Source organism: Mobula hypostoma, chromosome 20 (genome assembly GCF_963921235.1).
Source record: "Mobula hypostoma chromosome 20, sMobHyp1.1, whole genome shotgun sequence".
NCBI lineage: Eukaryota > Metazoa > Chordata > Chondrichthyes > Myliobatiformes > Myliobatidae > Mobula > Mobula hypostoma.
In genome coordinates this window covers 7,796,313-7,817,752 of record NC_086116.1, presented here as the reverse complement: position 1 = coordinate 7,817,752, position 21,440 = coordinate 7,796,313, and the positions used below count along the sequence as shown (strand labels likewise).

At 45.3% G+C, this 21,440-nt stretch overlaps 1 protein-coding gene across 2 annotated transcripts in view; it reads right to left on the bottom strand.

Annotated features, from left to right (window-relative positions):
• The window catches only part of LOC134359313 (branched-chain-amino-acid aminotransferase, cytosolic-like), a 125,608-nt gene that overhangs the window by 43,807 nt on the left and 60,361 nt on the right, over positions 1 to 21,440 (bottom strand). For both annotated transcript variants that reach the window (XM_063072322.1, XM_063072323.1), the window contains exons 4-7: positions 17,298 to 17,408; positions 12,844 to 12,963; positions 12,562 to 12,725; positions 1,127 to 1,269 (exon numbers count right to left, since the gene is read on the bottom strand). In XM_063072322.1, coding sequence (XP_062928392.1) covers positions 1,127 to 1,269; positions 12,562 to 12,725; positions 12,844 to 12,963; positions 17,298 to 17,408 — 538 coding nt within the window. The remainder of the gene's footprint in view (positions 1 to 1,126; positions 1,270 to 12,561; positions 12,726 to 12,843; positions 12,964 to 17,297; positions 17,409 to 21,440) is intronic.

Genomic DNA, 21,440 nt, shown 5'->3' with positions numbered 1-21,440 from the left:
AGAGATGCTCGCAGTACATTTTCCACTTTAATATATGTACATTACCAATATATTTATAAAACTTACTTAGTAGATAAGAAAAACTGACAATCCCCTTATTTTCCTATTATACAAGAAACCCTTCAGCCCATTAAGTCTGTGCTGGATCTCAGAAAATTCCTATTCCCTAATTATCTTCCTGTAACCTATTCTCTTTCACTCATCCATTAGCATTCTCTTCATTCTCCTAACACCCATCCACACTAGGTGACTGATTACCCCACCAGTGGAATTTGGAGATGTGGGAGGAAACCAGAATGCTCAGGAGAAAATCCACAGGGTCACAGGGATAACGTACATACTCTACCCAGATGTTAATACGAAACACCGCTCTGCTGTGCAACAAAAACACTAAATGCACCATCCAGTGAAAAGCAGGGCAATTCTCCTGTGCCTAAAGAATTGTATATATTCAAGAACACTCACCAACATGGTTATTGTTGTTCCTGGATCTTGCTTTGTGCAAATATGTTCCTGCATATCCCACATTACAATAGGGATCTCACGTCAAGATGATCTTAAAGGTGAAGGAACACATTATGACACAACAGTGACACACAAAATGCTGGAGGAATTCAACAGGTCAGGCAGCATCTATGGAAATGACTCAAGCCAAGACCTTTCATCAGGACTGAAGAGGGGTCCCTGCTACAAATGACGACTGTCCATTCATTTCCACAGATGCTGCCTGACATGCCGAGTTCCTCCAGCATTTTGTCTGTGTTGCTCTTGATTTCCAGCATCTGCAGAATCTCTAGAGCTTATGACACAATAGATAGACTTTTGCATTAAGATGCAGTTAGATAGATTTTTGCATAGAAGGAGAATTAAGAGTTCTAGGGGAAAAGAAAGTAGCTGGAACAGAGTCCACGATCAGATCAGCCACGATCTTACTGAGTGGCGCAGCAGTTTCAACGAGTCAGACAGCCGACTCCTGCTCCCATTTCTGATGTTCTGTGGATATCCTGATCCTCTGAAAGGAGCTATAAAAATGGAATTCCTACAATGGACACTCAGCCGCTTAATTAAAAAACACAAACATAAATAACACAAAGAAGAGTGAAGCTCAGTTTTTGCATCACCATACCTCCATGCTCGTTTATCCAATAAAGAAAGAGATTCATTGTTCCTGCTTCAGTTATCTTCTCATCATCGTCATACAGCCACAACACCTGCTGACAACCTACTTTCGCGGCTTCTGACTGTGCATAAAGTGAACATCCATAATTTCTAAAAGGAAAAAAGAACAAGGAGTTACAACCAGGCTTTGTTTTCTAAAGTTGCCGTCTAATTACTGGGCGGCACAGTGGTGCAATGGATAGAGCCACTATCTCACAGCACCAGGGTCACGGGTTCAATTCTGATTTCGGGTGCAATTCTGTGTGCAGTCTGTAACGTTCTCCCTGCGGGTTCTCCACTCTCCTCCCATATCCCAAAGACTCGCAGGTTGGCAGGTTAGTTGGTCACTGTAAATTGCCCCTAGTGTGTTGGTGAGTGGTAGAATCTGACAGCAGCTGATGGGATAGTGGTGTGAATAAAATGGGATTAGTGAAAGTGGATGATGGATGAACGAAAGGGCCTATTTCTCCACTGTCTCTCAATATCTAAATCAAATGTTGAGTTCCAATAAGATGACCCCAGGCTGAAGCAACTGCTACTTATGGGGGAAGCTGGGGATGTCTGTGAATTCACAAGACCGCTGGAGGATGGAGATGTAGCCTGTCCTGCGGTTAGAGGACTATGTTCCTGGGCGGGAGGGAGGAATGGAGTTTGGTTTGCTTGGTTTGGTCTGCTTTGTTGTTTCATTCTTGTTCTCCTAAACATTGTGGGTATACTATGTCGGCACCACAAAGTGTGGGCTGCCCCAGCACACCCTTGGATATGTTGGCTGTTCACGCAAATGGCACCCTTCACCGTGTATGTACTATACATGTGATAAATAAATCTGAAAAGGAATATGAGTCAGATTCCTCGTGCTAAGTTCAGGCACAGTGTGTGGGAAACGGTTAGGCAAAGCAGCTCTGAAAGGGCAATGGTGGTCGCCTATTTAGCAACCCAGTGCAGAGAGGACCACACGTCTACCTGGACATCACCCTTGTCTGTCAGTCTTTCAAGCAGGACATCATCCATCCAGCCCTCTTACCCCCTCAACATTACACTGAGTTTGGTCAGTGTCTGTGTTTGTACCAGAGCCACGTTCTCCATTTTCATATTCAACCACTCCCTTCCCCCTCCATCTCCGTAGTACTGTTTGTTGGCTATCACCCATCTGTTTCCTTCCAGACTGTGCCAGTAATCTCTCCTGCCTACCTAGCACCTACATTTAAATAGCTGCTATTGCAATAACTGCTTTACATTTAAGTTCTGCTGCAATAAGAAAACCTAACTTGGATTCGGTACCACGTGTACATAATTTAGTGGCCACCAAGTGTATGTCAGGTTTGATATCACTGGCGTTTGTCATGAATTTTTTTTGTATCCTGAAATACATAATAACAAAAACATACAAATAACAAATATATATTTTTAAAAGTAAGTAAATTAGATAAGTAGTGCAAAAAGAGTAGAATTATTTAGGTCGTGTACATAGTGTTTATTGTCCATTCAGAAATCTGATGCCAGAGGGGTAGGGTAGCAACTGTTCCTAAAACGTCAAGTCTTCTGCCATTGTAACCCATCCACTTCAAGGCTCAATGTGTTGTGCGTTCAGAGATGCTCTTCTGCACACCACTGTTGTAACGTGTGGTTATTTGAGTTACTGTCACCTTCCTGTCAGCTTGAACCAGTCTGGCCATTCTCTCTCAATAACAAGGCGTTTTCACCCAGGGGTCTGTCACTCACTGGATTCTTCTGTTGCTTTTTGCTCTATTCTCTGTAAACTCTAGAGACTGTTGTGCGTGAAAATTCCAGGAGCTCAGCAGTTTCTGAGATATTCAAACCACCCTGTCTGGCATCAACAAATGGCCAAAGTCACGTAGATCACATTTCTTCCCCATCTTGATATCTGATCCCACAACAACTGGACCTCTGGACTGCGTCTGCATGCTTTTATGCATTGAGTTGCTGCTACATGATTGACTGATTAGATATTTGCATTAACAAGCTGGTGTACTAGTGTATCTAATAAGGTGGCCACCTCACTCTGTCATTAACATGTCAAGTCTTTTACTAGTACCTCTCCAATAACTGAATATTACTTTGAAATAGCAAGATCAAAATAGTCTACTTTCCCCCAGTTATGATCTCCCCAGGGTTAATGCAGCTTTAGTGTCTTCACTGGAATCATATAAAGAGCTCAGTTTAAATCTTATTTAAGTTCATCAGTCCATTCTATTATTCCTAGTAAATCACAAGGGAGTGATTGCAATTTGCCAGCACTTCATTTGAGAAAATACATTGAGATTTTATTTCTTTGTTGTGACTATTAATAAAGTTTCCAGTCCATTAACTGAAGAATTGCAAGGAAGTTGTTCTTGTATCCTGCATCCTTTCATCCTATTCAAAATTCCGCGCTATCTCTCTCCTTCTCTACCTCGCTCCCTCTCTACCTCACTCTCTATCTCTCTCTCTCTGTACCTCACTCTCTAGCATTCTCTATCTCTCTCTCACTCTCTTTGACCCCTCCTCACGAACTCCCTGCCCAGGTGGCACGCTGTCATAGCGCAGTAGGAAAAGCTGCTACTTCACAGCACTTGCATACAACGTTCTCCCTGTGGGCTTTCTCTGACAGCTCCAGTTTCCTCCTATACCTCAACATTGTGCAGGTTAGTATTTTAAATAGTCGTTGCAAATTGCCCCGAGTGTGTAGGTTTCCATGATTTCCTTGTTTCCCCCAAGGACCAGTTTCTTCCAACATGCAACGTGTTGTTTGCCAGGTTAACTGACCTTTGTAAATTGATGAGTGCTCGAATTGGGGGGGGGGGGGAAGGGGGGGAATTTATGGAGAATAAAATGGGATGAATGTAATGGTTGCTGTACAGGTCCAATGAATGGTTAATGGTTGGTGTGAATTCAATGGGCTGAAGAGCCTGTCTATCTCATGGAGACATGGCGCTCTACAGCAAAGAAACAGACCGTTCTGCCTAATCCCATCGACCTGCACTAGGACCCTAGCCCTCCCATCCATGTACTTAACCAAACTTCTCTTAAGTGTTGAAATCAAACCTGCATCTACCACTTCCGCTGACAATTTGTTCCACACTCGCCCTAACCCTCTAAGTAAAGAAGATCCTGATCATGTTTCCCTTAAACATTCCACTTTCACTCTTAAAACATGACCTCTAGTTCTAGTCTCACCCAACCTCAGTGGAAAAAGCCATTTATCTTATCTATACCCCTCATAATTCTGTATACCTCTATCAAATCTCCCCTCATTCTCCTACAGTCCTGGGAATGAAATTCTAACCCAATCAATCTTTCCCTATAACTAGCTCCTCAAGTCACGGTGAGATCCTTGTAAATTTTCTCTGTTTTCTTTAAATCTTCCTTCCTTAATATCTCACTCAGCATCAGTAGTTCTTTGGAGACATGGGTGAGTGACCAAATGAGGTGGAATCAAAGTTTACCTAAACTGCTCAAAGAAATATCATTGTTTCTTAAAGGCGAGGCACTCCTTTTCAGATGAACGTAATTAATTGGGCAGAGGATGTCTAATAAAAGCTATTGGGGGTTGCAATTAACCTCTGAAATTTGGCATGTGTCACAGTAATTAAGGCAATCTTCATACTTCCAAAGGTGTTGAAACTTCTGCTGATCATACCAAATCATTTATTATCTTGGTTCAAAGTTGTCAACTTCTCTAATGTAAATCTCCCTCCACACTGCACCCCATAATCGCTATCTCATCAGGAATACCACACAACAAAGGCGCACTGATCATCAAGTAGTGCTTGCATACGTAAGCTCACACTAGCAGCAACACACACAAATTGCTGGTGGGAGTCAGTAGGTCAGGCGGCATCTGTGGAAATTAATGAACAGTCCACTTTTGGGTCATCAGGACTCTCCCATTATTTGTCTTTTCACATTCTAATATATCCACATTCAAAGGAAAAGCGCCTCCTAGCTTTATAAAATGTCTGCCCTACCAGGACCGAGGAGCATGTAATAGATCTTTGACCATGGTAAGAGGGTTTATTACTTAGCACTTGTCCAGTGGAGGTTAGTCTAACTCACCACAGGGGGACAAGTGAAAGATTTTTTTCCAGTTTTCTGCTCTCTCTCTCTCTGTGGCCCCCACACACTCTCACACACTTTCACTGTCACATACACACACCCTCTCACTCTCTCACACATACACTCTGTTTCTCACACACATACGCACACCCTCTCACTCTCTCACACATACACTGTTTCTCACACACACACCCTCTCACTCTCTCACACATACACTCTGTTTCTCACACACATATGCACACCCTCTCACTCTCTCACACATACACTTTCTCACACACACACCCTCTCACTCTCTCACACATACACTCTGTTTCTCACACACATACGCACACCCTCTCACTCTCTCACACATACACTCTGTTTCTCACACACACACCCTCTCACTCTCTCACACATACACTCTGTTTCTCACACACATACGCACACCCTCTCACTCTCTCACACATACACTCTGTTTTTCACACACACACCCTCTCACTCTCTCACACATACACTCTGTTTCTCACACACTCACTTTGTCTTACTTACACACACACATCGTTTCTCTCTCTCAGTTTCACGTACGTAGACACTGTTTCTGCCACACACACTCTATTTCTCACACTCACTCACACATGCAAATCCTACACACAAAACATGCACATCATACACACATTTTATATATATATATTCTCTCCGCTTCTCATATACATACACACATAAAAATGAGCACAATGCAATCCAAGGTCTGTGCAAAATATTGTTTATAAAGCATCTTTCTCAACTCCAAAGCATTCCACATGCTAGACACTGAATCAATTCTTTCTCTGAGGTGGCCACTGAGGGTTGGGAAAGCAAGTCTTCTCAGTCATTCCTGCTCTGGGGAGAGGAATGTCTTTATGTGCAGTAGATGCTGGACACCAGCTGTCGCTGGGGCTTCAGAGAGTGAGGTGTTAGTCCAGTGGAATGGAGGTCCAAGATCACTGGAGACCAGGCAGTCAATGTGGAATTAGTACCCATATGTCTATTTACTCACACACACACACACACACACACACACACACGCACACACGCACGCACGTACACACACACACACACACACTCACACACACACACACACACACACACACACACACACATACACACAGACACGCACACACACACACACACGCACACACACACACGCACGCACACACACACACGCGCACACACACACATACACACACACACACACACACACACACACACACTGTTACGAGAATACACATAAAATTAAGATGTTTGCTGGCCTGGGCTAGCATCAGTGGCATCAGCAGTTGGTCTGCCACCTGCCCTCAGGGGAAGGAGAGATAAGGAACAATGGAGCAGCGTCTGGAGATGTGTAATGAAGGGATGTGGGAGAGAGAGCTGTCTGGAGCGGCTCCCCCCCCTTTTGAGCCCTGAACTGTTTGAAGTGATGGACAGGCGATACCCCAGCAGGGGGATAAAAAGGGACAGGTTCGCTAAGACGGGACACACACGCCACCCGAGGTAATGAGACCCTGGAAGCGGTGCGCCTCTCACGAGTGGGTGAGAAGTACCAGACAACGGCCAGGGTGGAAAGGTACGATCAGCGGGAACCCGGTGTGTGTCCGCCCTTGCCTGGGTGCCGGGTTCACTGCAGAGGATCGACCGCATCTGGAGGAGGGGTCACCGTCGGTGACCTCAGGTGACATCACCAAGGACCCGCCCAAAAGTTGCTCGTGAGCAATATCGCCGGTCTGTGAGTGAAGCTGTGCTGAATGATCAGTTGTTCTCTCTGTCTCTCTTCCCCCACCTTGTCCATCGCCATGGCAACGATTACTGCGAACTGAACTTTGAGTCATTTTGAAATTGGTCATTTACCCCTAGACAACGATAGAGCTTGATTGATGCTGTTATCTTAATTCTGTGCACATGTGTGGTTATCATTGTTGAATTGTTGCATTTATTATCCTTTCGATTACTGTGTTGCTTGTTTCTTTAATAAAACTTTCTTAGTTCTAGTACTCCAGACTCCAACTGAGTGATCCATTTCTGCTGGTTTGGCAACCCAGTTACGGGGTACGTAACATAAGTGGGGTTCTCGTCCGCGATTTTGAACGCTAAATTTGGGACGGAGTAAATTGATTGGGTTAAAATTCCCGAAAGAAAGAAAAGACAAACAGCAGAAATGGAGGTTGAGGAATTTATAAAGGCGCCGACCTTGGAGGCATTAGAGGATGCCAGGAAATCGGAATTGATAGCTGTGGCAAAACGGGTGAATCTTGCTAAGGTGAAGTCGACAATGAGGAGAGAGGAGATACACAGAGCTATTGTAGAGCACTATGTATCTAAAGGTGTGTTTCCCCAAGGTGAGCTGGGGGAGGTGTCTATTGAAAAACCTGCTGGAGACGCGGTACAGGTACAGCTTGAAAAACTGAGACTCGAGCACGAGTTCCGGGTACGGCAGTTAGAAAGGCAGGAGAAAGAGAGAGAGTTAGAAAGGCAGGAGAAAGAGAGAGAGTTAGAAAGGCAGGAGAAAGAGAGAGAGTTAGAAAGGCAGGAGAAAGAGAGAGAGGTAGAAAGGCAGGAGAGGGACAGACAGTTGGAGAGAGAAGAGAGAGAGAGGGACAGACAGTTGGAGAGAGAGGAGAAACAGAGGGAAAGGGAATTTGAGCTGGAGAAGTTAAAGATAAGGGCCGAGCAGGGGCTCGTGCCGAACCAAGGTGGAGGGTTCCGGGCGACCCAGGAGGTTAGGCTGGTTCCCCCATTTGACGATACCGATGTGGATCGGTACTTTCTCCATTTCGAAAAAGTGGCCATAAGTCAGGACTGGCCAAGGGATAAGTGGGTTGTTTTACTTCAGAGTGTACTGAAAGGGAAAGCCCAACAAGCTTACTCCGCTTTATCCGCGGAAGATGCCCAGAAGTATGAGGTGGTGAAGGAGGCCATCCTCAGGATTTATGAGTTGGTCCTGGAGGCATACCGGCAGAGGTTCCGGAATGCGAGGAAGCGGTGGGACCGCACGTATTTGGAGTTTGCTCGCGAGATGCAAACATATTGTGAGCGTTGGTGCGCCTCGAAAGGGGTAGAGGGGGATTATGACAGACTGCTGCAGCTGATTCTGATTGAGCAGTTTAAAGGTTGTGTCCCTGAGGGTATGAGACCCTACCTCGATGAGAAAGAGGCAGCCACGTTAGCCGCAACTGCTAAGTTAGCGGATGAGTATGTGTTGACGCATAAAATGAAGGTTGCCCCGAGTAAAGGCTACCAGAAGGGTAGTCAGGACGGAGGGGAGAGTCCGCCGAAAAAGTCAGAAAGTAAGCCGGGGACTAGTGAAAAGGATAAGGTAGACCGGGAGCAGTCTGGTAGGAAGTCTCCTGGGGTCGTCTGTTATAATTGTGGGAAAGTCGGACACTTTGCGTCCAGGTGCTTTGCCCCAAGGAAGGAGACGGGGAAAGGAAAAGCGGAAATTTTGAATGGCTGTATCGAGCTGTTAAGCGAACCGCTAGGGAAGGACAGGTCTGAAAAAGTTCAGGAAGGGCGCGAGAGGTTTATCTCGGCCGGACTGGTGTCAGTGAAAAAGAGGTTAAAACCAGTTCCAGTGCGGATCTGGAGAGACACGGGAGCGTGTCAGTCACTAATACTGAAGAGTGTATTAGAGTTTAGCTCAGAGACCCAGACTGGGGAGGTAGAGGTCAAAGGTGTTGGGGAAGGGACAGAGTCAGTCCCTTTGCACCAGATACATTTACAGAGCAACCTGGTCTCTGGACTAGTCACGATCGGGGTGAGGTCCGAATTACCGATGAAAGACGTGGAAGTCTTGCTCGGTAATGACATCGCCGGAGGGATCGTGTTCCCAGTCGTGAGATTGACGGGTCAGCCTGCCAGCATGGAGGCCCCGCCCGCGATGGTGAATTTGGCTGAAACATTTCTGCCAACCTTGTATGAGACAGGGTGTAGTGAGATAAGAGGTAGTGAGGGAGCTGGGACGGACGTAGCAGTAGCCAGGAAAGAATTTGTGCAGACGCAGGAGCGAGACGAGGGGCTGATGGTTTTTGCCGAGACCGCTCTCTCTGACACAGCCTTGACAAGCTATTGTGCGGATGAGGAAGTGCTAAGGAAGAAAGGGAAATCAAGTACAGCATCCGCAGATGAGGAGTGGGGGGTGGTGCAAAAGAGTTACGGGGATGAGGTTTTTAACATGGCCCACGAGGTACCCCCCGGTGGACATTTTGCGGTGCTGGAGGAAACAGTTGGTGGAATCATGAAAGAGATTTACCGGCTGCCCAGGGGGAAGAATGTTATTGATCATGACCGACGCGAACTGAGACGGTCACCGGCTTTTGATATGCTAACAAACCTAGTCGGTGTTAGCGTGGAAATCAATGAAGCTAGGGGCCCCTTGATAAGAGGAAAAAACCATTTTGAAAAGATTAGGATGGGATCGGTCAGATGGGAGAAGGCTATTGTTTTGGCCAGGTCTACTGATAAGGTCTCTCCCTTAATCCCCGAAGGAGTAATTAAACGACTCGCACCCATGTGTTTGATTGTCCCGAGGAAATGCAAAGAACTGGGACGTTGGGTTATGTCTGTTACAATAGGGCAGCCAAGTAAACAACACCCATATTTTTTGAGTAATTCAGTGACTAAAGGGCTGATGAACACAGAGGTGTGTATTGGCAATTTAATACGGCTGTCTGAAGCCAGTTTGATAGTGAACCTTGAAAAAAATGAATTCGGCCACACGAGAGTCACTTACCTGGGAATTGTGGTGACACAGGGGCAGCTGGCAGTGATGCAAGCTACAGTGCAGGCTATCGCTGACCTCCCAACCCCGACAGACAAGAGGGCCCTCAGAAGGCTCTTGGAGATGGTGGGGTACTGCAGGAAGTTTTGCAATAACTCTGCGGTCAATACCCGTCCCCCTCCTACTAAGCCCTTGCGAGAGAAAACTGAGTCGGAATGGGACGACCCTTGTTATTGTGGTCCGGGACAAAACCAAATGAGAGGTTACATTGGTCGCAATTCATCAGTGTTTTTGGCCACTATGAAGTTTGCTGAGTTGGAGCCTGGTCTAAGGGATTATTAATAACACGTGTAAAAGGAACAGAAAATGTGATGACTGTCTGTCAAGGTGTTGACAGCTTCAAATTCTCTGTATTAGCTAAATAACTGTTAAAGATGTATATTGTGTATGTATCAGATAATGTAGTCATGTTTGTAATTTTTACCTCCCGGTAAAAATCCTTAAAGGGGGGAAGTGTTACGAGAATACACATAAAATTAAGATGTTTGCTGGCCTGGGCTAGCATCAGTGGCATCAGCAGTTGGTCTGCCACCTGCCCTCAGGGGAAGGAGAGATAAGGAACAATGGAGCAGCGTCTGGAGATGTGTAATGAAGGGATGTGGGAGAGGGAGCTGTCTGGAGCGGCTCCCCCCTTTGAACCCTGAACTGTTTGAAGTGATGGACAGGCGATACCCCAGCAGGGGGATAAAAAGGGACAGGTTCGCTAAGACAGACACACACGCCACCCGAGGTAACGAGACCCTGGAAGCGGTACGCTTCTCACGAGTCGGTGGGAAGTACCAGACAACGGCCAGGGTGGAAAGGTACGATCAGCGGGAACCCGGTGTGTGTCCGCCCTTGCCTGGGTGCCGAGTTCACTGCAGAGGATCGACCGCATCTGGAGGAGGGGTCACAGTCGGTGACCTCAGGTGACATCACTAAGGACCTGCCCAAAAGCTGCTTGTGAGCCATATCGTGGGTCTGTGAGTGAAGCCGTGTCTGAATGATCAGTTGTTTCTGTTCTCTCTCTCTCTCTTCCCCCAAGTTGTCCATCGCCATGGCAACGATTACTGTGAACTGAACTACTAAACTGGACTGAACTTTGAGTCACTTTGAAATTTGGTCATTTACCCCTAGACAACGATAGAGCTTGATTGATGCTGTTATCTTAATTCTGTGCACATGTGTGGTTATCATTGTTGAATTGTTGCATTTATTATCCTTTCGATTACTGTGTTGCTTGTTTCTTTAATAAAACTTTCTTAGTTCTAGTACTCCAGACTCCAACTGAGTGATCCATTTCTGCTGGTTTGGCAACCCAGTTACGGGGTACGTAACAACACTCACACACACACACTCACACATCCATGCGCGCATTCTCTTTGTCTTTATAATTCTTGCTCTTGCTCTCCTTGATGGCCTCTTATTATTTCTGCCTCCCCCTCAGTGAAGAAAACTGACCCAAATTGAGTTTTCCCTTATACGCCAACACTGATGTTATGCTGGAAATCTTTAGGCAGCAACAAGGTTAGAACAACCTCAAGCTCTTCAGACAGATAGTATTTGACCAGAACTTAACACTGCTTCTGCCCTGGTCCCATTATTTCAGTCATCTCGATCTCACCAAAAATAATCCATCTCATTTCCCACAGATTTCCACTAGTTTTCAGTTGCAGATTTCACTGCCCCTTGTGGGAGTAAGCCTTTCCTGGCACCACCCAGGAAGCCAAGCTCTCCTTCCAAAACTTTGGCCTTCCTCAACAGTTTGCCACTGCTCACCCTACACCCTACTAGTAAAGAAAATACCTGAAGCACTCAGCAGGCCAGGCAGCATCCACGGAGACAGCAACACAGTTCAGACTGACCTCGTTTCACAATCCATAGACGCTGCCTGACCTTCTGAGTATTTTGTTTCCATTTCTGGCTTTCAGCACCTGCAGTTCTTTTAAGTTTCAAATATCAAATTTTAAAATTGTTATGCTGTATACTTCCCAGTTACATCAACGCCTAACCTACATCAAAGGGCTTCAGAGAAGAAAGCCAGTCTGGATGATTTAACCTTTACAACACTAGATGCGTCCATCCCAAGGACACTGCTTCCCTTCTGAACACTGCCCATTTCCACTCTCTCAACGACAGGCAACTAAACACTTCAAGACCCTAGGAGAATTCACCCTGGACTACCTCCTGAAAGAGTACTTCACAAAGCAGAAAGCTACAAATGCAGCCAAATAACACGAGGGGCTGAGATGGGCTGTGCAGCCTGAATGTCATTCGTTCCAGCTTGGTCACACAGCACTGTCTGATATGACATCCTTTGACTGACACATTAAACCGAGATCTCACTCCATCTTCTTTCCCTTTGAAGGACCCATGAGGAATGCTAGGGCAGTTCTGCCATGTTTCCAGTCAATCATCATTCCCAAACAGAGGCCAATCCCTCATTGCCATGATGGGAGCTTGCAATGTGCCCATTAAGCTCCCATGATTTCCACACCACAGCATGGGGCTTGGCACATGAAAGGCACCAGGTCAAAGCAGACCTTATGTTCTGACTTGTCTTGAGTTGTCTTACGCACCCTCCGAGTTTGCAGTCGCCCGTCCCTCCTTTCCAGGCTCGAACATACTTGGGGTTTGCCCACAGGGACACATCGTTGATCTTTCCTGTGCTGAAGTAAGAGGCAACCGGACACAGAATCACGTAGAGCAATGCTTTCGTCGGCACCTTCACGCCAAGGTGCTCCTTTGGATAGAATCAGAAGGTAAATCAGCAGCAAAGCTGGACAAACATCAACCTTGGCAGCAGGTTCATTATTCCACCCTTCCTCAACACACACAAATGCAAGACCAGAAATTCTCACCTCGGTCCCGATAAAAGTTGGGCGAATATAGAGGCTTCCATCCTTGGTGTAAGGTACCCATTCTTTTTCCAGCTCCACCAGCTTTTTGATGCATTCCAACAGCTCAGTCTGATCAAAAGTCTAGGGAAAGAGAGATTTTCTCATTCACAACAATGCCCTGCGTAAACAAGATGAACAGCAAAAGAGCCAAATGAACCGGTTCATCAGCTGCAGAAAATACCAACACTCATAAACGTCATTTACAGAAGCAGAGGCAATCTCGCTAAAGATTGCTTCAAAGAAAGAATGCTCTGAATGAGGCTCTTATAAACTGCAGGAGTACACTTAATAAATAAGTCTTCCAAATAATGACCCATGATTTCAGAATCTCTTGTCCTTTCACGCTCATAAAGGGAGCATTCAGGAATTGGAACTTGAAGTAAACCGGCAATTTCTGTGTTGTATCTTCTAAGCTCATAGCTCAAGTGTGGAGGTCAAGATAATCCAGATGCATAAAATAACAAGTTGATAGAATAGAGAAAATTATTTACTTTGCTGATGAATCGCAAACAGAACCTCAAGTTAAGAGCAGGTCTCTTAGGAGTGAAATCATGTATTATGGTAATGTATCACGTACAGTTGACATCTGGGACTTCCTCCAGAAAGAATGTAGAAGTTGGGGAATGATTAGAAAAAGTGAGGATCAAGCGATTAGCATCAAAGAATGTATAACAAAGGCATGCAAATTGAGCTTTTCTTAATGGGCAGCATGGTGGCACAGCTGGTGGAGCTGCTGCCTTGGCGCCAGTTCAATACCAACCTCTGGTGCCCTGTGTGGAGACACAAGCGACTGCGGATGCTGGAATCTGGAGGAACAGACAATCTACCGAAGGTGCTCAGTTGTCAGTCAGCATCGGCGGGACTGTGTCTGAGTACCGACTTGAAACCGCAACAGTTTTCTTCCTCCCACAGATGCCTCCGATTCAGATTTATTTATCACCCTGAACATCCAAACACACAGTGAAAGGTGTTGTTTACCTTAACAACCAACGCACACAAGGATGTGTTGGGAGTAGCCCGCAAGTGTTGCCACATATTCTAGCACCAACAAAGAATTTAGCTACTCCACCCTTTGAGATCCTCCCGCAGTTGGTTTGTTGCTGGTGTTTCAGTGTTCCCCCTGTCCCTGTTCTGGTTTCTGCCTACATCCCAAAGATGAGCAGGTTGGTAGATTAACTGACCACTGTAAAATGCCCTGGTGTATACATCAGTTGTAGAATCAGGGAGAGGTACTGAGAATGCAGGCAGAATAAAGTTTTACCAGGGTGCCACCTGGATTAGAGGATATCTGACTGGAAAGATTGGCCAAACTTGTGTTGTTTGCTCTGGAGTGGTGCAGGTTCTGTGGGGACTTTTTTACTTAGAAGGCCTTTGACAAGGTTCAGCACATGAGGCTGCTAAATGAGATAAGAGCCCATGGTATTACAGGAAAGACATGAGCATGGTAGAAGACTGGCCGAACGGCAAGAGGCAAAGAGTGTGAATAAAGGGGGTCTTTTCTGGTTGGGTCTGGTGACTAGTGCTATTTCGCAGGAGATGGTGCTGGGGACCACTTCTTACACTATATTTCAATGATTTGGATCTCAGAATTGATTGCTTTGTGGCCAAGTTTGCAGACGATACACAGATAGGTGGAGGGACAGGTCGTGTTGAGGAAGCAGGGTGTCTGCAGAGGGAGTTTGGGGGAAGGGCAAAGGATTGGCAGAAGGAATACAGTGTAGGGAAGTAGATGGTCATGCACTTCAGCACTAGAAATAAAGGCATGGACTACTTTTAAATGGGGAGAAAATTCAAATATCAGAGGTGCAAAGGGACTTGGGAGCCCTCATACTGGATTCCGTAAAGATTAACTTGCAGGTTGAGTTGGTGGTAAGGAAGGCAAAAACAATGTTAGCAACAGTTTTGAGAGGACTGGAATACAAAAGCAAGGATCTATTGCTGAGGTTTTATAAAGCATTCTCTGTATTCTCTCAAACACGAGGAATTCTGCAGATGCTGGAATTTCAAGCAACACACATCAAAGCTGCTGGTGAACGCAGCAGGCCAGGCAGCATCTCTAGGAAGAGGTACAGTCGACGTTTTGGGCCGAGACCCTTCGTCAGGACTAACTGAAGGAAGAGCTAGTAAGAGATTTGAAAGTGGGAGGGGGAGGGGGAGATCCAAATGATAGGAGAAGACAGGAGGGGGAAGGATGGAGCCAAGAGCTGGACAGGTGATTGGCAAAAGGGATATGAGAGGATCCAAGAGCTGGACAGGTGATTGGCAAAAGGGATATGCAAGGATCCAAGAGCTGGACAGGTGATTGGTAAAAGGGATATGAGAGGATCCATGAGCTGGACAGGTGATTGGCAAAAGGGATATGAGAGGATCCTCTCATATCCCTTTTGCCAATCACCTATCCAGCTCTTGGCTCCATCCCTCTCCCTCCTGTCTTCTCCTATCATATGGATCTCCCCCTCCCCCTCCCACTTTCAAATCTCTTACTAGCTCTTCCTTCAGTTAGTCCTGATGAAGGGTCTTGGCCCAAAACATCGACTGTACCTCTTCCTAGAGATGCTGCCTGGCCTGCTGCGTTCACCAGCAACTTTGATGTGTGTTGCTCTGTATTCTCTGTAGTCAGACTGTATTTGGAGTATTGTGAGCAGTGTTGGGCCCCTTATCTAAGAAAAGGTATGCTGGCATTGGAAAGGGTCCAGAGGAGGTTCACAAGAATGATCTCAGGTATAAAAGGGTTTGCATATGAAGTGCACTTGATAGTTCTGATCCTGTACTCGCTGGAGTTTAAAAGAATGAAGGCTGATCTTATTGAAACCTATCAAATATTGAAAGGCCTAGATAGAGTGGATATTCCTTATAGTGAGGTATTCTTGAACCAGAGGGCACAGCCTCAAAATAGAGGGACGTCTATTTAGAAAAGCTATGAGGAGGAATTCCTTTAGCTAGAGAGTGATGAATCTGTGGAATTCATACAACAGACGGCTGTGGAGTATATTTAAAGCAGAGATTGATGGGTTCTCAATTAGTATGGGTGTCAAAGATTATGGGGAGAAGGCAGGAGAATAGGTTTGAGAGGGATAATAAATCAGCAGTGATGGAACAGCAGAACAGACTTGCTGGGCAAAACAGCCTAATTTTGCTCTATTTCTTATGGTCTTATGGAGTTCTGATAGTGATTTTAAAATTAGGAGAGGCGTAGATAGAGCAGGCAGCAGTATATTTTTCCCGGGGTCAAAACATCTAATGCTACAGGGCATATTTAAGATGAGAGGGATTAGGTTCAAAGGAGATGTGCAGGGCAAGCTTTTTAACATAAAGAGTGGTAGGTGCCTGGAATGCACTGCCAGGATGGTGGAGGATGCAAATACGAGGGGTATTTAAGAAGCTATTAGATAGGTGCCTGAACATGTAAAGAATGTGGGTACATGGACCGTGTACAGGCAGAAGGTATTAGGCGTCAATAGCTTTAGTTCAGCACAACATCGTGGACTAAGAGGTGGCAAATGGATTTCAATACGGGCAAGTGTGAAGTGATGCGTTTTGGAAAGTGAAGCTCGTGTAGAACTTACACTACAAATGGTAGGGCATTAAAGAGTGAAATGGAGTAGATGGACTGAGGAGCACAAGTATATAGTTCATTGAAAGCGGCATCACATGCAGACTGGGTGGTGAAGCCATTTAGCATGTTAGCCTTCATCTTTCAGGGCATTGAGTATGGGGGTTGGGACATTATGTTGCAGTTAAACACAGACACTGATGAAACCCCACTTGGAGTATTCTGTACCGCTTTGGTAACCCTGATATAAGAAAGATATGGTTAAAGTGGAAAGTACAGAAAAGACTTACAAGGCTGTTGCCAGGACTTGAGGGCCTGAGTTGGCAGGGCTAGGACTTCATTCCTTGCAACAAAGGAGAATGAGAAGAAACCTTATAGAAATGTTTATGATTATCAGAGGCACAGATAAGATGGATGTTAACAGTCTTTCCCCAGGGTAGGGGAGTTCAAAACTGGGGGTGGGGGGGAGTGTAGACTTGGGGTTAGAGGGGATTTAAAAGGGATCTGAGAGGCAGGCGGTGAGTATGGAATCAGCTGCCAGAGGAATTGGTTGAGGCAGCTACAATAGTATCATTTAAAAAGCACTTGGATTGGAAATTGCACAGGTGTGGCTTACAAACTGGGACTAGTTGGGTGGGCACCAATGTCAACAGGGGTTGATTGGGGTGGTGGGCCTGTAATTCTGCTGCATTGGTCTATAACTGTGTGATGGTCCAACTTGCACCAATTAGCAAATTTGCTCAATCTCTAGAACTGGCATTGTGGAACCAGAGAAATTTCACAGAATTATTAGGAGTTGTTACAATCTGAAAGAATCAACTGGTAGAGGTGAATAGCAACACACCCACTTGTCAGTACTCACCGGAAGAGCAGCCCTAACGGCTGATTTCAGCATCCGGTCCATGTTCATCATGGGTCGGAAAAGCCGAATCTTGTTGTCCACCCCTCGGAATGCCTTCAGACCTTCAAACACCTGCGGGGAAGACACCCAATCAAATAAGAATCCGATCAATGGAAAATTTTCAGAATCAGAATCAGGTTTATTATCATCGGCAATGTGTCGTGAAATTTGTTAACTTAGCAGCAACAGTTCAATGCAATACATAATATAGAAGAAGAGGAAAAAATAATAATAAATAAACAAATAAATCAATTGCAGTATACATATATTGAATAGATTAAAACTTGTGCAATAAAACAGAAATAATATATATTAAAAAAGTGAGGTAGTGTTCACAGGTTCAATGTCTATTTAGGAATCGGATGGCAGAGGGGAAGAAGCTGTTCTTGAATCACTGAGTGAGTGCCTTCAGGCCTCTGTACCTCCTACCTGATGTTAACAGTGAAAAATGGGCATGCCCTGGGTGCTGGAGGTCTTTAATAATGAACGCTGCCTTTCTGAGACACCGCTCCTTGAAGATGTCCTGGGTACTTTGTAGGCTCATACCCAAGATGGAGCCTACTAGATTTACAACCTTCTGCAGCTTCTTTTGGTCCTGTGCAGTAGCCCCACCATACCAGACAGTGATGCAGCCTGTCAGAATGCTCTCCACGGTACATCTACAGAAGTTTTTGAGCGTATTGTTGACATACCAAATCTCTTCAAACTCCTAATGAAGTATAGTCGCTGTCTTGCCTTCTTTATTACTGTATCGATATGTTGGGACCAGGTTAGATCCTCAGAGATCTTGACACCCAGGAACTCGAAACTGCTCACTCTCTCCAATTCTAATCCTTTCATGAGGATTGGTATGTGTTCCTGAGTCTTACCCTTCCTGAAGTCCACAATCAGCTCTTTCGTCTTACTGACATTGAGTGCCAGGTTGTTGCTGTTACACCACTCCACTAGCTGGTATATCTCGCTCCTGTATGCCCTTTTGTCTCCATCTGAGATTCTACCAACAATGGTTGTATCATCAGCAAATTTATAGATAGTATTTGAGCTATGCCTAGCCACACAGTCATGGGTGTAGAGAGAGTAGAGCAGTGGGCTAAGCACACACCCCTGAGGTGCACCAGTGTTGATTGTCAGCCACACAATTATGGGCACAATTGTTTAAGAAAAGCAGTTTTTACATCTGTTCACATAATTCACATTCTCTTACAATGTTGAAAGAGGCTATTGTCCTACCAAATATTAACTGGTCCACAGAGGAAACCTAATTGCATTCCCCCACATTTCTCTATAACCTATCCTCATTCTAAGTTAATTAGTTAACAGTAACCAACCCATTTACCAATTTAAAGCAGCATATGTGAGCCACTTGAGCTAGTGTTTATTAAGGTCTCAGAGATGAAGAGGGTCAGTAACTTTAAATTCCTTGGGGTTATCATAGAGGACCTGTCCTGGGACTAGCATGTAAGTACTATTGCAAAGAAAGCACGGCAGCACCTTTATTTCCTTAGAAGTTTGCATAGATTTGGCATGTCATCTAAAACTGTAACAAAGTTCTATAGGTGCACAGTGCAGAATGTCTTGGTATGGATCATGGCCTGGTATGGAGACACCAATGCTAAAGAATGGAGAAGCCTACAAAAAGTAGTGGATACAGCCCAGTCCATCACAGGAAAAGCTCTCCCTACCATTGAGTACATCTACAAGGAGAGCTGCCATAAGAAAGCAGCATCCATTATCAAGGACCCCCAAGATCCAAGCCATTCTCTCTTGTCGCTGCTGCCATCAGAAAAGAGGTAAAGGAACCTTAGGTCCCACACCACCAAGTTCAGGGACAGTTATTACCCTCCCAACATCAGGCTACTGACCCAGTGTGGACAATTTCACTCACCTCAACACTGAACGGATTCTACAACCTATGCACTCACTTTTAAGGACTCTACAACTCATGTTCCCAGGATTATTTATTTATTTATTTATTTATTATTATCATTTGTTCTTTTGTATTTGCAGTTTGAATTTTGCTCATTGGTTGTTTTAGTCATTATATTTCTTCATTGGCAATGCCCACAGGATTTATTTCGACAGCACAAAACTATTGTGCCATGCCAATGGCTTTTAGGACCGCATGGAGAAGGAAGGCATTGAAATAAAAGTAGAGGGAAATAATTTCAACAAAGAAGAAGGTCTCGCTCTAAGTAAGAACTGGAATTTGATTGTAAACAAAGTGGGACAGCAGAAACTGATCGGATGAGGACTAACCAATCAGGAGGGACGGACTACAGGGATATAAATATCATCGGACTAGACATGCTCAGGCATCATCCTTGATGAAGATGCAGAGTTTGTCATTGAAATATCGGTTAAAATCAGTATCTGTATCCAGCTGGAAGCCCAAGAAGAGTTTATTGATCATATACACCAGGGAAGCGCCAGGTTCCTTTCTATAAAAAGTTGTTTGTAGTGTTTACAGTGCAGTGCAGTGCCTTAGGTAATACATACAGAGGGTGGGTGTGGGGATACGTAGAATGGCTGAACAGATTAACCACCTGGGGATGGAACTTTTAAGATAGTGTGAGGTTTTTGTTTTAATAGCCCTGTAACACTTTCCAGAAGGGAACTTCTAAAAGAGGAAGTTTGCTGGGTAGGTAGCGTCAGCAATGATTTTCCTGCCGGCTTCTTTGTCCTGGACTCATACAAGCCCCGCAGTGATGGTAGACTACAGCCAGTGACCTTTTCTGTTGACCTGACCTTTTGCTGTAATTTTCAAATACTGTGAGAAAACGCAGCACTAAACCAGACAGTAATGGCTGATGTGAGGATGCTCTCTGTGATGGCACTGTAGAATTGAACTAAGATGTTCTGGGAAAGGTGGAATTTTAGAAAATGCCACAAGAAGTGCATCCTCTGCTGAGCATTTTTGTTCATGATGGTGATACGGTTCTCCCACGAGGTCCTGTGTAGTAAACATGCCCAGGAACCTGAATGTTGGATGGGAAGGAGACACATTTCTCCTTAAGTCGATATGCATCTCCACAGTTTTGGGAGCATTCAACCCCAAGTTGTTGCACCAGGACACCAGCTAACTTACTTCCTTCCGCCTCTGGTGATCGGTCCAATGGTCATCCGCACACTTTACCGGTTTATCTGATGAGTCACTGGAAACACAATATGGAGAAAATAGGAAACACCCCTGTGGCAGACACTGCCCTGACTAAGCAGGATGTGAAGGTATGCTAGTCTCACACACTGCCTCCTGTCGGAGAGGAAGTTACTGCTGATGGGACCTGGTACGTTAGCTTTGGGGAGTTTCTGTTGCAGAAGCTCAGGACTGATGGAATCAAGATCAAGTTCAAGTTTGATTGTCAATCAACCATACATGAACACCCGTGAATACAGACAAATGAAACAGAGTCACGCCGGGGCCAAGCTGTAAAACACAGTACCATCACAAGGCACATAGAACTATAGAACATTACAGCACAGAAACAGGCCTTTTGGCCCTTCTTGGCTGTGCCGAATCATTTTTCTACCGATCGAATACTGGGGTGACCATAAACTCCAGACTGCATGCCGCACCACACCGCCTCCAGTGAAGCGCACCAACTTTGGCACATCTCTCATGGGCGGCTGTAAACAGGTGGCACTGCGGCTTGAATCGGACTTGCAGCATTCCACATTAATGACGTCCAAAAGGGTGTTACAATCACAAGAAAAGCGGCTAAGACCATCACTCGCTGTTAAGTTTGCACACCATCTTCACGCACCGACCCCTCTGATGCCTCTCTGACACAGGCAGCAAGCAGCATGAACCAAACCTAGTCCAGCTCTGTCTGTACCAGGCAAAAGAGCAACTCAATGACGGGGTAGACCTGCGGTACTTTAAGCTCCTAATATCCAGCAGTGTCTTGGAATCGTAACAAATACATTTGAAAAAGACCACAACATCTTCAGTTGTCCCCATAGAAGCCACTGCGATCCAATATGCCACCACCTTACTGGAAGTGCCCGGAAGTTGAAGGATGCACTGAAATCGATGGACAGAATCCTGATGTATATACCAGGGGAGATGACGTATGACGTGCTGTAGTACGAAGAGAAGACCGATGG